This window comes from Cetorhinus maximus, chromosome 6 (assembly GCF_964194155.1).
Source record: "Cetorhinus maximus chromosome 6, sCetMax3.hap1.1, whole genome shotgun sequence".
Classification (NCBI taxonomy): Eukaryota; Metazoa; Chordata; class Chondrichthyes; order Lamniformes; family Cetorhinidae; genus Cetorhinus; species Cetorhinus maximus.
The window spans coordinates 20,297,465-20,311,224 of NC_135884.1; the positions used below are offsets into that span (position 1 = coordinate 20,297,465).

The 13,760-nt window shown below is 43.7% G+C and overlaps 2 protein-coding genes across 12 annotated transcripts in view; one reads left to right on the forward strand and one right to left on the reverse strand.

Moving 5' to 3' along the window:
• The window catches only part of cenpp (centromere protein P), a 308,552-nt gene that overhangs the window by 118,735 nt on the left and 176,057 nt on the right, over positions 1–13,760 (reverse strand). The window lies entirely within an intron of this gene.
• Positions 1–13,760, forward strand: part of LOC144681609 (asporin-like) — a 115,343-nt gene that overhangs the window by 12,248 nt on the left and 89,335 nt on the right. For all 6 annotated transcript variants that reach the window (XR_013576807.1, XR_013576806.1, XM_078543363.1 and 3 more), the window contains 2 exons: positions 1,652–1,865; positions 13,578–13,691. Coding sequence is in view for 4 of the 6 variants with exons in the window: in XM_078543363.1 (XP_078399489.1) it covers positions 1,652–1,865; positions 13,578–13,691 (328 nt within the window). In the remaining 2 variants the exon portion in view is untranslated. The remainder of the gene's footprint in view (positions 1–1,651; positions 1,866–13,577; positions 13,692–13,760) is intronic.

Here is a 13,760-nt window from a genome sequence, read left to right on the forward strand (position 1 = left end):
CTGCCCTTGCCTCAGCCTGCCAAAACCCTTAACCGATCCTTCATTACCTCCTGACTCTCGTGGCTGCCCTCCCACCTTCTATCCTCCTTAAAATTTAGCACATCCAAAATTGTAGCTCGTATCCTAACTCGCACCAAATCTCATTCACCTACCACTTTTATGCTCGCTGACCTAATTGGTTCCCGGTTTAGCAACACCCTGATTTTAAAATTCTCAATTGTTTTCAAATCCCTCCAAGTTCTTACAACTGCATACTTCCATAATCTTCTTCAGCCCGTAACACTCGCCATCCATAGTTTCATAATCTCCTTCAGCCCTGTAACACTTAACATCGCTGCGTTGCTCCAAATCTTGTTTAGGCCTGATTCCATCAGCCTACCAGTGACAACTGTGCTGTCAGCTGCCTAGGCCCCAAGTTCTGGAATTCCCTTCCTAAACTTCTCTGCCTCTCCACGTTTCTCTCCTCTTTTAAGATGCTCCTTAAAACCTCCCTCTTTGGTTGAGTTTTTCATCACCTGTCATAATTTCACCATCCTTGAAATGCCTTGGAACATTTACTATATTAAAGGTGCTATATAAATGTAAACTGCTGCAAAAACACGAAAATTAATTATTTCCTATTAAATGGGAGGTAAAATTATATTTTGTTGAAGAGTCACAATTGAGTACAATTAGGATATTTAAAGTATTTCTCATCATAGAGATATATATCTCAGGGCTCAACCTTGCAGGCTTCATGTTCTAAGGGTTTTCTATAAGGACCTGAGGTATTTTTCAACATCCTTCAAAGACTTCCAAAGCCATAAAACTAGCAACTTTATATAACAGAGTGGATAAATACAATTAAAAATAATGCAATTCTAGTTTCTAATGGTTATATTTGTTAATTAGTCAGATTATCAGCTACGAGACAGAAGAATCCTAAAATGTACCAGCAAGCTCTATTTTCCACTGCAATATACCTTTTTCCTTTACAAGGCAGCTTAAACCTGTTAAAGGCATGATATAGTCAATCAGGTAATTCCCAATGCATGCATTCATGTTCGTCCATTTGTGGTGTAAAACTTCGGTGGAATCACAGGCGAAAATGTTTATGATTGGGTTTTGAAACCCACTACGACTTATTTGGCTTATTCAACCAGCACAACATGGAAAGGGTTCTCTGACCTTTGATGAACTCCTAGTAATTTCATTGTGGTACTTCTCCTGCTTTGACCACACTATTAAAATTGTAATGATTAGGATGAGTACCAGCTTTCAGGGTGCCATCTTTCATCAGTCACTTGAGATTCATACTTCAATGATCTTTCAACCACATTGGGGAATTTGTCACCAAACCAAAAATTGCTGTAAAACACTTGATTTGTAAAAATTAGATGGTGCTGTGGATCTACTCCCATACTTATTTAAGAATGTAGCAATATGAGCCTTTTTATTTCACCATTAGGACTTGATTCAGACACTGGTGTTAGGCCAATGTGTTAATTCATTACATTGCTAAAAAATACTGAATTCATATATTAAATCCGCCCTTATTTCAAGGTTGTTCAGGATGGGACTATTTCATTTCAACATTTTCAATTAGTTACTCACTAATATGAAACATCATTATGAGATGAAAAACTACCTATTGCTTTTTTTCTCCACCTAGGCACTTTTCCTGATTAACAATCAGATAATCAAAATCCACCCCAAGGCATTTCAGTCCATTAAACGTTTGAAATTGCTTTACCTTTCATGGAATTTGCTACCTCAGATTCCCACTAATTTACCTAAATCACTTGTGGAACTAAGAATTGATGATAATAAAATTAAGACAATACAAAAGGAAGCTTTTAAAGGAATGAAGCTTTTACATGTTTTAGGTAAGTCTTTGCTTAGTTTATATGTTTTCATTTACTCTGTATAAACATGGTTAAATGAACTACACTAACAAAACTACTCCATGCTCATTTCCTGTTTAGATTTGTTTTGACTGCAGTTAAATACATTAATACCAGCTTTTGCTCAAGGTATTTTGCCATTAGGATGTACATTTACAGATCAGCTTTTCAAATAGGGGCTGTCAACCCTATTAGATCTGTGAGGGAATCTCATGCAATTCTAAGGTTATCAGATATCTATCCATCTGGCACACTGGGCTAGATTCACCATCTATTCTTAGTCAGCCAATGGTCTGAAAATTGAGACCAATATTTTACAGACTATGTATGGTATATTTTTTCTGTACAAAAACAAAATACTGCAGATCCTAGAAATCAAAAATAAAATCAGAAAATATTAGAAATACTCATCAAAACTGAGAAAAGTAATAGATTTTGAGCAAGAGAAGGTAGGGGCGGGGGGGGTTGCGTGGGAAGAGTAGAAGAACAACAAAAGGTAAGATCTCTGATTGGATAGAGTGTTAATTCCAATAATTGTATATAAGGGAAGAATGATTCTGAAGCTAGTCTTTTACCTCAAGCAGGTTTACTCTTAAGACAGGTCAACAGAATGTCAGACTCCCAATTCCTTTCCCCCTGGTGTGTTACAGGCTGTACCCATTTATAATTCTTTCGAGTACATTCACAGTTCTTGGCTTTTATTTTGTTCAAAGTCCTGGAGTGGGACATGAACCCACAACCTTCTGACTCAAAGGTGAGGGTGCTATGAACTGAGCCACAGCTGACACCTCTTGTACCCATTTATAGGTGAGCCATGCCCATCACCTCTTTTAACAATGCAATTGGCTGAACAATGTAATTGCCAGTCAACAAGATGATTGTTATTGGACATTGACAATGTAATTACTGATACATTGAAAGGGAGTACCGAACAGATTAAATGGCAAAAGGTTTCACTGTTCAAAGCCAAACAGGATGGTGATGGAACAATTAAAGAAACAATGTGGCTAGAGGAAGTGTGAATGGCAGAATAGCAGCCATCTGAACGTGAAGCAAAGGAATTAAGAAATAAAAAAAAGAGTAAAAAGTAAACCAGCAAAAAAGCATAAAACATTGAAAGTTGAGGTGCTGTTCCTCAAGCTTACATCAAGCTTCACTGCACACTGCATCAGGCCAAGATCAGAGTTCAGAGCAAACTGGAGAGTTAAAATGACAGACAACAGGAAGCTCATGGTCATGCTTGCAGATGGAACGGAGGTGTTCTGTAAAGCGGCAACCCAGTGTGTGTTTGGTCTCCCCATGGTAGAGCAAACCACAGTGAGCAGTGAATAGAGTATATTAAATTGAAAAAAGTACAAGTAAATAGCTGCTTCATCTGGGAGAACCCTGGACTGTGAGAAGGGAGAAGGGCAGGTGACACATCTCCTGCACTTGCTTGGAAAGTTGCAGTAGGAAAGGGAGGGCATGTTTTGGGTGATTGAGGAGTGATGGACCAGGGTGTAGTGGAGGAAACAGTCTCTTCACAATGCTGAAAGGGGAGGGGAAGATGTGTTTGGTTGTGGCATCAGGCTAGAGGTGGCAGAAGTTGAACAGGATGATATGTTGAACACTGAGGCTGGTGGGGTGGAAGGTGAGGACAGGGGTTCTGGGAAGGGTTCTGGGAAATGAAACGGGCACCCCCATGCCCTGACAACCACACGGGGTGAATCCCAGTTGAAGAAAAAGGAAGTCATATTGGAAATGTTAGTATGGAAGATTGCATTGTCCCAAGAGATGCAACGGAGACAGAGAAACTGGGGAAATGGAATGGAGTCCTTAGGGGAAGCAGAGTGTGAGGAAGTTTAGTCAAGGTAGCTGTGGGAGATGGTGGGTTTATGGTGAATACTGGTTGATAGCCTATCCCAGGAAATGGAGGCAGAAAAGTAAAGGAAGGGAATGGAAGAGTAAGAGATTTACAATGTGAAGGCAGGGGAAGGATGGAAATTGAAAGCATAGTCAATAAAATTTCCAGTTCAGGGCGAGAGCAGGGAATCTACCGATACATTCATCAACATATTAGAAACAGAGATGAGGGAGGAGGGCGAGTAGGACTAGAACAAGGAATATTCCACATATCCCACAAAAAGCCAACATAAGTCAAACCCACGCAAGCACGTTTTATTAAGAGGAAGTGAGTAGAGTTGAAGGAAAAGTTGTTCAGTGTGAGAAGACGGAGAAGGATGGAGGTGAATGGGGTCAGGCTGGGCCTCTGTTCAAGGAAGAAATGGAGAGCTCTCAGACTATGCTGGAGGGGAGTGGAGGTGTAGAGGAATTGGATGTTTATGATGAAAAGGACCAGGCTATCCAAGGAGACTGGAAACTGTTAAAGTGACGGAGGGCATTAGAAGAGTCACGGATGTAGGAAGGAAGAGGCTTCCCTTCCATCTCGTCCTCTCACTTTGTCTCCCTATTCTTAGCTCCTCTTCCCATTCCCCAGTGTGGCTCCTCTGTTCTCCCCATTACCCATTCTCCTCCTCCTCTCCCCTTTTCCTCTCTATATCCTGTCCCCACCTCGATCTTCTCTTCCTTGGGGCTTGGAAAGGAAATTTCCAGAATTGACCTATGGTTTTTATTTCTCTCTCAAAGTAGATATGAGAAGGCTGAGAGGGGACCTGACTGAGGTGTACAAAATTATAAGGGGCATAGATAGGGTAGATAGGAAGAAACTTTTCCCTTTAGTGGAGGGGTCAATAACTAGGAGGCATAGATTTAAGGTAAGGGGCTGGAGGTTTAGGGGGAATTTGAGGAAAACCTTTTCAGCCAGGGGGTGGGGTGTATCTGGAACTCACTGCTTGAAAGGGTGGTAGAGACGGGAACCCTCACAACATTTAAGAAGTATTTAGGTGAACACTTGAAACGCCATAGCATACAAGGCTACTGGCCAAGTGCTGGAAAATGGGATTAGAGTAGATAGGGGCTTGATGACCGGCGTGGACATAATGGACCAAAGGGCTCCTTTCTGTGCTGTAAAACTGTATGACTTGGCAAGGTGATAAAAAGTAGAATTGAGATAGGAAGAAATCAGTTCAATGGGGTAGGAATAAGCTAAAACAATGGTTTACCAGGGCAGTTCTGTCTGTGGATTTTGGGAAGGAATAGAAGTGGGTGGTAAAGGCTGGGGACCATGACATTGAAGGTCATGGAGGAAAACATAATATAATAAACCTGAAATCTCTTGTTTTGAACATTTCAGCCATGGTCATACTTTACAGAATCATAGAATAATTACAGTGCAAAATGAGGACATTCGTCCCATCATGGTCATGCCAGCTTTCTGCACGAGCAATACACATAGTCCCATTCCCTTGCCTTTTCCAAGCAACCCTGCAAATTTGTTCTCTTCAGATAATTATCCAATTCTTTTGGAAGCCCCGACTGAATCTGCTTCCACTGCACTCTCAGGCAGTGCATTCCAGATCCTAACCACTCGCTGCGCAAAGAAGTTCTTCCTCAGGTCACAGTTGCTTCTTTTGCTAATCATCTTAAAATCAATGACCTTTAGTTCTTAATCCCATCATCAACAGGAACAGTTTCTCCCTATCTAATCTGTCCAGACCCCTCATGATTTTAGTATCTCTATCAAACCTATTAATCTTCTCTTCTCCAAGGAGAACAGTCCCAGCTTCCACAATCTATCCAGGAAACTGAAATTTCTGATCCTGGAACAAGTCACAGAGTCACAGAATTGTTACGGCGCAGAAGGAGGCCATTCGGCCCATCGTGTCCGCATTGGCTCTCCGAATGAGCATTATGACATCATGCCATTTTCCTGCCTTTTCCCCATACCGTAGCACGTAGTTTCTTTTCAAATAATCATCTATTTCCCTCTTGAGTGCCTTGATTGAACCTACCTCCACCACACTTACAGGTAGTGCATTCCAGACTCGAACACTCAGTGTGTGAAAAAGTTTTTTCTCACATAACATTTGTTTCTTTTGAAAATCACTTTAAATCTGTGCCCTCTTGTTCTCGATCCTTTTACAAGTGGGAACAGTTTAATCTGATCTACTCTATCCAGCCCCCTCATGATTTTGAACACCTCTATCAAATCTCCTCTTAGCCTCCTCCTCTCCAAGGAGAACAGTCCCAACCTCTCCAATCTATCATCATAACTGAAATTCCTCATCCTTGGAACCATTCTTGTGAACCTCTTCTGAACTCTCTCCAATGCGTTTACATCCTTCTTATATAGTGTGGCGCCCAGAGCTGTACACAACACTCCAGCTGAGGTCTAACTAATGTCTTATATAAGCTCAGCATAACCTCCCTGCTCTTGTACTCTATGCCCCTATTAATAAAGCCCAGGATACTGCATGCCTTATTGACTGCTCTCTCCACCTGACCTGCCACCTTCAATGATCTATGCACATATACACCCAGGTCCCTCTGCTACTGCACCCCCTTAGGAATTGTACCCCCGATTTTATATTGCCTCTCCATGTTCTTCCTACCAAAATGCATTATCTCACACTTCTCCGCATTGAACTTCATCTGCCATGCATCTGCCCACTCCAACTTGTCTATGTCCTTTTGAAATTCTATACTGTCTTCTTCACAGTTTACAATGCTTCCAAATTTTGTATCATCCACAAACTTTGAAATTGTCCCCTGCACACCAAGAGCTAGATCATTCATGTGACTCTTTTCTGCACTCTTTCGAAATGCCTTCACGTCCTTCCTAAGTACGATGTCCAGAACTGGACACATTAATCCAGTTGAGGGCAAACCAGTGTTTCATACAGATTTATCATAACTTCCTTGCTTTTGTACTCCATGTCACTTTTTATAAAGCCCAGGATTCCATATGCTTTATCAAGCACTTTCTCAAACTCTCCTGCCACCTTCAATAATTTGTGCTCATACATCCCTATTATCCTACAGTCTCTTTAGAATTGTATCCTTTATTTTGTATTGTCTCTCCTCTTCCTTCCAACCAAAATGATCACTTCTCTGCATTAAATTGCATCTGCCACTTGTCTGCCAATTTCATATCCATTTTTAAAATTTATTCATTCACGGGATGTGGGCGTCCCGTTATTGTTCATCCCTAATTGCCCTAGAGAAGGTGGTGGTGAGCCATCTTCTTGAACCGCTGCAGTCCATGTGGTGTAGGTACACTCACAGTGCTGTTAGGAAGGGAGTTCCAGAATTTTGACCCAGCGACAGTGAAGGAACGGCAATATAGTTCCAAATCAGGATGGTTAGTGGCTTGGAGGGGAACTTTCAGACGATAGTTTTCCCATGCATCTGCTGCCCTTGTCCTTCTAGGTGATAGAGGTCATGGGTTTGGAGTTGTTGCAGTGCATCCTATAGATGATGCACACTGCTGCCACTGTGCATCAGTGATGGAGGAGTTAATGTTTAAGGTGATGGTTGGGGGGGCCAATCAATCAGGCTTCTTTGTCTTGGATGGTGTCAAGCTTCTTGAGTGTTATTGGAGCTGCACTCCTCCAGGCAAGTGGAGGGTATTCCATCACACTCCTGACTTATGCCTTATTGATGGTGGACAGACTTTGGGGAGTCAGGAGGTGACTCTCTGCAGAATTCCCAGCCTCTGACCTGCTCTGTAACTATAGTATTTATGTGGCTGGTCCAATTCACTTTCTGGTCAATGGTAACCCTCAGGATGTTGATAGTGTGGGATTCAGGGGTGGTAATGCCACTGAATGTCAAGGGGAGATGGTTAGATTCTCTCTTGTTGGAGATGGTCATTGCCTGGCACTTATGTGGTGCATATGTTACTTGCCACTTATCAGCTTAAGCCTGAATATTGTCCAGGTCTTGCTCCATATGGACATGGACTGCTTCAGTATCTGAGGAGTTGAAATGGTGCTGAACATTGTGCAATCATCAGCGAATGTCACAACTTCTGACCTAATGATGGAGGGAAGGTCATTGATGAAGCAGCTGAAGTTGGTGGGCCTAGAACACTATCCTGAGGAACTCCTGCAGTGATGTCCCGGGATTAAGATGATTGACCTCCAACAACCACAACCATCTTCCTTTGTGCTAGGTGTGTCTACAACCAATGTAGAGTTTCCCTCTGATTCCCATTGACTCCAGTTTTGCTAGAGCTCCTTGATGCTACACTTGGTCAAATGCTGTGCTGATGTCAAGGGCAGTCACTCTCACCTCACCCCTTGAGATCAGCTCATTTGTCCATGTTTGGATCATGGCTGTAATGAGGTCAGGAGCTAGCTGGCCCTGGTGGAATCCAAATCGAGCATCAGTGAGCTGGTTATTGTTGAGTAAGCACCTCTTGATAGCACTGTAGACGACACCTTCCAGCACTTTGCTGATGATCGACAGAAGACATTGCCGAGTAGATGCCAGTATCGTAGATGTAGTGGAACAGATTGGCTAGGATCCTGGCTAGTTCTAGAGCACAAGTCTTTGGTACTATTACTGGAATGTTTTCATGGCCCAAAGCCGTTGCAGTGTCCAGTGCCTTCAGCTGTTTCTTAATATCATCTGGAGTGAATCAAATTGGTTGAAGATTGGTATCTGTACTGCTGGGGACCTCAGGAGGAGGCTGCGATGGATCATCCACTCAGAACTTCTGGCTGAAGGTAGCTGCAAATGCTTCAGCCTTGTTTTTTGCACGGATATGCTGGGCTTCCGCAGGATGGGGATATTTCTGAAGCCTCCTCCTGTTAGTTGTTTAATTGTCCACTGCAGGTGGCAGGACTGCAGAGCCTAGATCTAATTAATCAGTTATGCAATTGCTTAGCTCTGTTTATCACATGCTGCTTCCGCTGTTTGGCATGCAAATAGTCCTGTGTTGTAGCTTCACCAGGCTGCCACTTCATTTTTAGGTATGTCTGGTGGTGCTGCTGCTGGCATGCCCTCCTGCAGTCTTCACTGAACCAGGACTGATCCCCTGGCTTGATGGTAATGGTAGAGTGAGGGATATGCCAGGCCATGAGGTTAAGATTGCAGTTGCATACAATTCTGCTGTTGTTGGTGGCCCACAACAGTGCCTCATCGATGCCCAGTTTTGAGTTGCTAGAACTGTTCGAAATCTATCCCATTTAGCCACACAACACGATGGAGGTTATCCTCAATATGAAGGTGGGACTTTGTCTCCACAAGGATTGTGGGTTGGTCATTCCTACCAATACTGTCATGGACAGATGCATCTGCGACTGTTAGATTGCTGAGGATGAGGTTTTTCCTTCTTCTTGGTTCCCTCAACATCCATGTCCCTTTTATTCCATGGGCTCCAACTTTGCTGATAAGCATGTTATGTGGCACATTATCAGGTGCCTTTTGGAAGAGCATATATACCACATCAACCCTCTCTGTTACCGCATCAAAAACTCAAGCAAGTTAATTAAACACTATTCACCATTAAGAAATCTATGCTGGCTTTCCTTCAATTAATTCACATTTGTCCAAGTGACTGTTAATTTTGTCCTGAATAGTCATTTTTCAAAGCTTGCCCACCACAAGGTTAAACTGGTTGGCCTATAATTGCTGGACTTACCCTTTCGCTCTTTTTTGAGCAAGGGTGCAGCATTTGCAATTCTCCAGTCTCCTGGCACCAGCCCTGTACTGAAGGATGATTTGAAGATTATGGCCAGTGCCTATGCAATTCCCACCCATTCTTCCCTCAGTATCCTTGGATGTATCTCATCTGGGCCTGATGACTTAAGCACAACCAGCCAGCCTAATACTGCCTCCTCATCAATTTTTAGCCCATCCACTGTCTTAAGTGCCGCCTCTTTCACTATGGGCTGGATTTAACGAGGCGCCCTAGTCCCCGCACGCCCACCACTGCTACAAAGTCAAGGGGAGCCTGCTCACGATCCAGACGGCTACCCCACAGCCGTTTAATACTGGGGATAGATAAAGGAGAGATTCCACCCCTCTCTCCAAGGAAGTAGTACTTTTGAGAGCTGCCGGCCAATCAGATGGCTGGCAGCCCTGTATTCCCAGCGGCATCAGCAGGACCGGTGGCCGCTGCTGGGATTATAGGCAGTCCACCAAGCCGAGAAGCCTGAACTGACAGGCAAGTCCAGGATTTCACCAGAGCCAGACTGACACGTGCTGGAAAAGGAGGATGAGGGATCGAGGGCCAAGGGAGGGTTAGGGGTTGGGGTGGGGTAGGGAGGGGGTGGCGGAGGGATACTGACCTTAGGGAAAGGGTGCCTCCAATGGGCCTAGGGAGTCCGCAAAGCAGGTTCCCTCCCCCTGCCTTGCCCTAAAACAGCCTGAGCAGCTGAAGCTGCTGGATTTCTCGTCTGGCATGAGCCTTCTCCTGGTGTGGGTATAATACCGGTGGTGATGAGATAAGGCCCTCAAGGGCCTCAATAAGCGTAAGGGCGGGCAGTCTGATGGCTCCCCCATCTCCCGTTTAATGTGCGGACAGGGGTGGCATGTAGGTGGCAGGCGCACACCCTCTAGATTTTATATGTCCCCCACTGCTTTCAAACCCACTGCCAGAGGAGCATATAACCCGGCCTTATGATTTTGGCAGCATCTTCCTCCTTGATAAAGACAGATGCAAAGTACTCATTTAGTACCTCAGCCAAGCTCTCTGCCTCCATAAATAAATCCCCCTGTAGGTCCCTAATCATCCCCCCTCCTCCATTTACAACCCATTTACGATTTACATGTGTATAGTAGATTTTTGCATTCCTTTTTATGTTGGTTGCCCATCTCTTCTCATACTCTCTCTTTGCTTCTCTTATTTGTTTTTACACTTCCCCCCTAAACATTCTATATTCAGCCAGGTTCTCAATTGTATTATCCACCTGACATCTGTCATTACGCACCCTTTTTCTGCTTGATCTTATCCTCTATCTCTTTCGCTATCCAGGGAGCTACTTTTCCCCTTCCTGGAAATGTACCTAGATGGTACCTGAACTGTCTCCTCTTTAAAGGCAGCCCATTGTTCTGTAACAGTTTTGCCTGTCAATTTGTGATTCCAATTTACCTGGCCAGATCCATTCTCACCCCATGGAAATTGGTTTTCCGCCAAATGCTCCTTGTCCTTTTCCACAGCCAATCTAAATGATGATACAATGACATTGTCCTGTTAACGTTCTCCTACTGACATTTGATTCACTTGAACCACCTCATTTCCCATAATCAGTTCTAGCAATGCTTCCTTCCTCTTTGGACTCAAAACGTACTCATGTAGAAAATTCTCCTGAACACACTCTAGAAACTCTTGTCCCTCTCTGCCCTTTACATTATTATTATCTTAGTCTATATTGGGAGAATTGAAGTCTCCCATGATAACTATTCTATAATTCTTCTCCCTCCCTATAATTTCCTTGCAAATGTGTTACTCTATCTCTTTCCCACTGGTTGCTGGCCTATAGAATATACTCAGCAATGTAATGGTATCTCTATTTTTTCTTAGCTCTAACCAAATATATTCTGCCCTTAATCCCTCTAGGGCATTTTCTGTCTCTCCAGCACTATAATGTTTTTAATCAATACTGTTAAATCTCCTCCTTTCTTTCTATCCTTATCTTTCCTGATCACCTCAGTTCCAGGAATATTTAGCACCCAGTTCTACCCTTCTGTGAACCAGGCTCAGCTTGCTAGTTCTTTTCCTAGCTGTTTAAACTCTGCATGCAGCATCTCATCCCACTTTCTATCCATGTAGAATATTGTGGCACTGATATGGACCACAATTGCTGGCTATTCACCCTCTTCCCTCACAGTACTCTCCACCTCCTCCATGACAACCTTGACCCCTGAATCCATGGAGGCAACATACCGCCCTGGATTCATGTCTGCGGCTACAGAAACGTCTGCCTGTTCTGCTAACTATCGAATCCCCTATTAGTTTGCTTTTCTAATCTTCCTCCTTCCCCACTGTGCAGCTGAGCCAGCCATGGTGCCATGGGCAATATCTGGCTGCACATCCCAGAAGTATCATCACTCTCACCAACATTCAGAATGGAATACTGGTTGGAGAGTGAGATGCACTCAGGGATTCTACACCACCTGTCCTGTCTTTGACAGCCTGATGGTCACCCATTCCCTCTCTGCCTGCATACCCTTAAGCTGCAGGATGACCACATCTAAAAACGTGCTAGCCATGAAATTCTTAACTCCGAAACCCAGGGCTTGAGCTGCTGCAGCTAACAACACATGCTGCACGTGGCAGTCCAAGGCACAAGAAGCAGCTGGAATAACCATGTGGAATAGGATGTGCACAGGCGCGAGCTGCCTTGCTACGCCTTATTTATTAGACTATTAAACCTACTACTTAGATAATAAAGACTCATCAATCAGCTGCTTCTCCTATGTTGATGCCACTGTATTCTGTATTCCTTGCTATCATTTTAGTAATTTTTCTTTGCACCCTCTCCAAGACCCTGAAGATTTTCCTAAAATATGGTACCCAGAACTGGACATGGTATTCCAGTTGAGGGCGAAGTAGATTTATAAAGGCTCCATGTAACTTCCTTATTTTTGTACTCAATGGGCAGAATATAGGGGTAGCAACAGGGGTTCCGCCCACCAATTGGAGAACCAGTGAGAACCCTGTGTCGCTTCTCTCTGGGAGGCCCGATGCTATTACAAGGTAATAATGCATTTACCTGGACAGCATCTTGTCTCCCATGCAATCAAGCTCCAAGTAGGACAGAATCCTATCCCTGAGAGCTGCCAGCTAATCATTGGCCGGCAGCGCCACCAGCAGCTGTGACCACTGTTGGTATTATACACAGGCCTTCCTCAAGAATTGTTACTGTACCCCCAGATATAGTTGAATGTGGGCGTGATGGGGGTCACTGGCAAGGGCTCAGGAGCAGAGTTCAGAAGCAAGGGCAGGGGATGAATCTCAGCAGGTCCCCCCCTTCCTGATGCCAGGTTTCTCCATTGGGAAAAGAGGACCTGAGAACAAGGGAGTACCCCCTAACCGCCCCCCACAGGCAAAAGTGGCAAGTGGCTACTTAAGGGTCTCAATTGGCCTCCAGGTGGCAAGGCAGGAAGGAGGCAGGGTCCTACCTGGCACTCTCCTGCCCAATCAAATGGCACCTTCCCCACTGCTTCCGAACTTGTCTCTAGTTGGGAGCATTAAATTCCACCATATGTCTAATTATCGAATGTTGGAATGATACAACACAGGAGGCAGCCATTTGGTTTTTCAGGTCTCTGCCAGCTCTTTGAAAGAACTATTAAATTTTCCCATTCCCTGCCCCTTCCCCGTGGCCCTGTAAATCTTCTCCTCCGAGTGTTTACCCAATTCCCTTTTGAAAGTTATTGCTGAATCTATTTCCATCTCCTCAGGCAGCCCGCTCCAGATCACAATGACTTACTAATAAAACTGATCAACTCATCGCTAGTTCTTTTGCCAATTACCTTTATTCGTATCCTCTGTTGCCAGACTCAAGAACTGAAAACAGTTTCTCCTTAATTGTTCTATCAAAACCTTTCAAAATTTTCAATACTTCTATCAAATGTCTCCTTAAGCCCTTCTGCCTCTCCATTCTGTCCAGGTAATTAAAGTCTCTCATTCTTGGTACCATTTCAGTAAATGTCTTCTGCACCCCACCAAGGTCCTGACATCCCCCATCAAAATGTGCCCAGATGTGGAAATAAAGCTGTGTATTAATCTCTCAAATATGTTAAAATGGGAATTGACTTTATACTGAGGCATAAATTGTTAATAACTAGTGCTTTCAATTGCAGAATTGAGTGGAAATCCACTTGATACTCCTGGCATAGAACCTGATGCGTTTGATGGGGTGGTGAGACTGATTTACATACGAATTTCACAGGCAAAACTAACTTCAGTTCCCAAGAGTAAGTTTATTTGATGATTTCATTTACTACTGGTATTTCTTATGGAGCAATGAACAGGTAAGGATATTC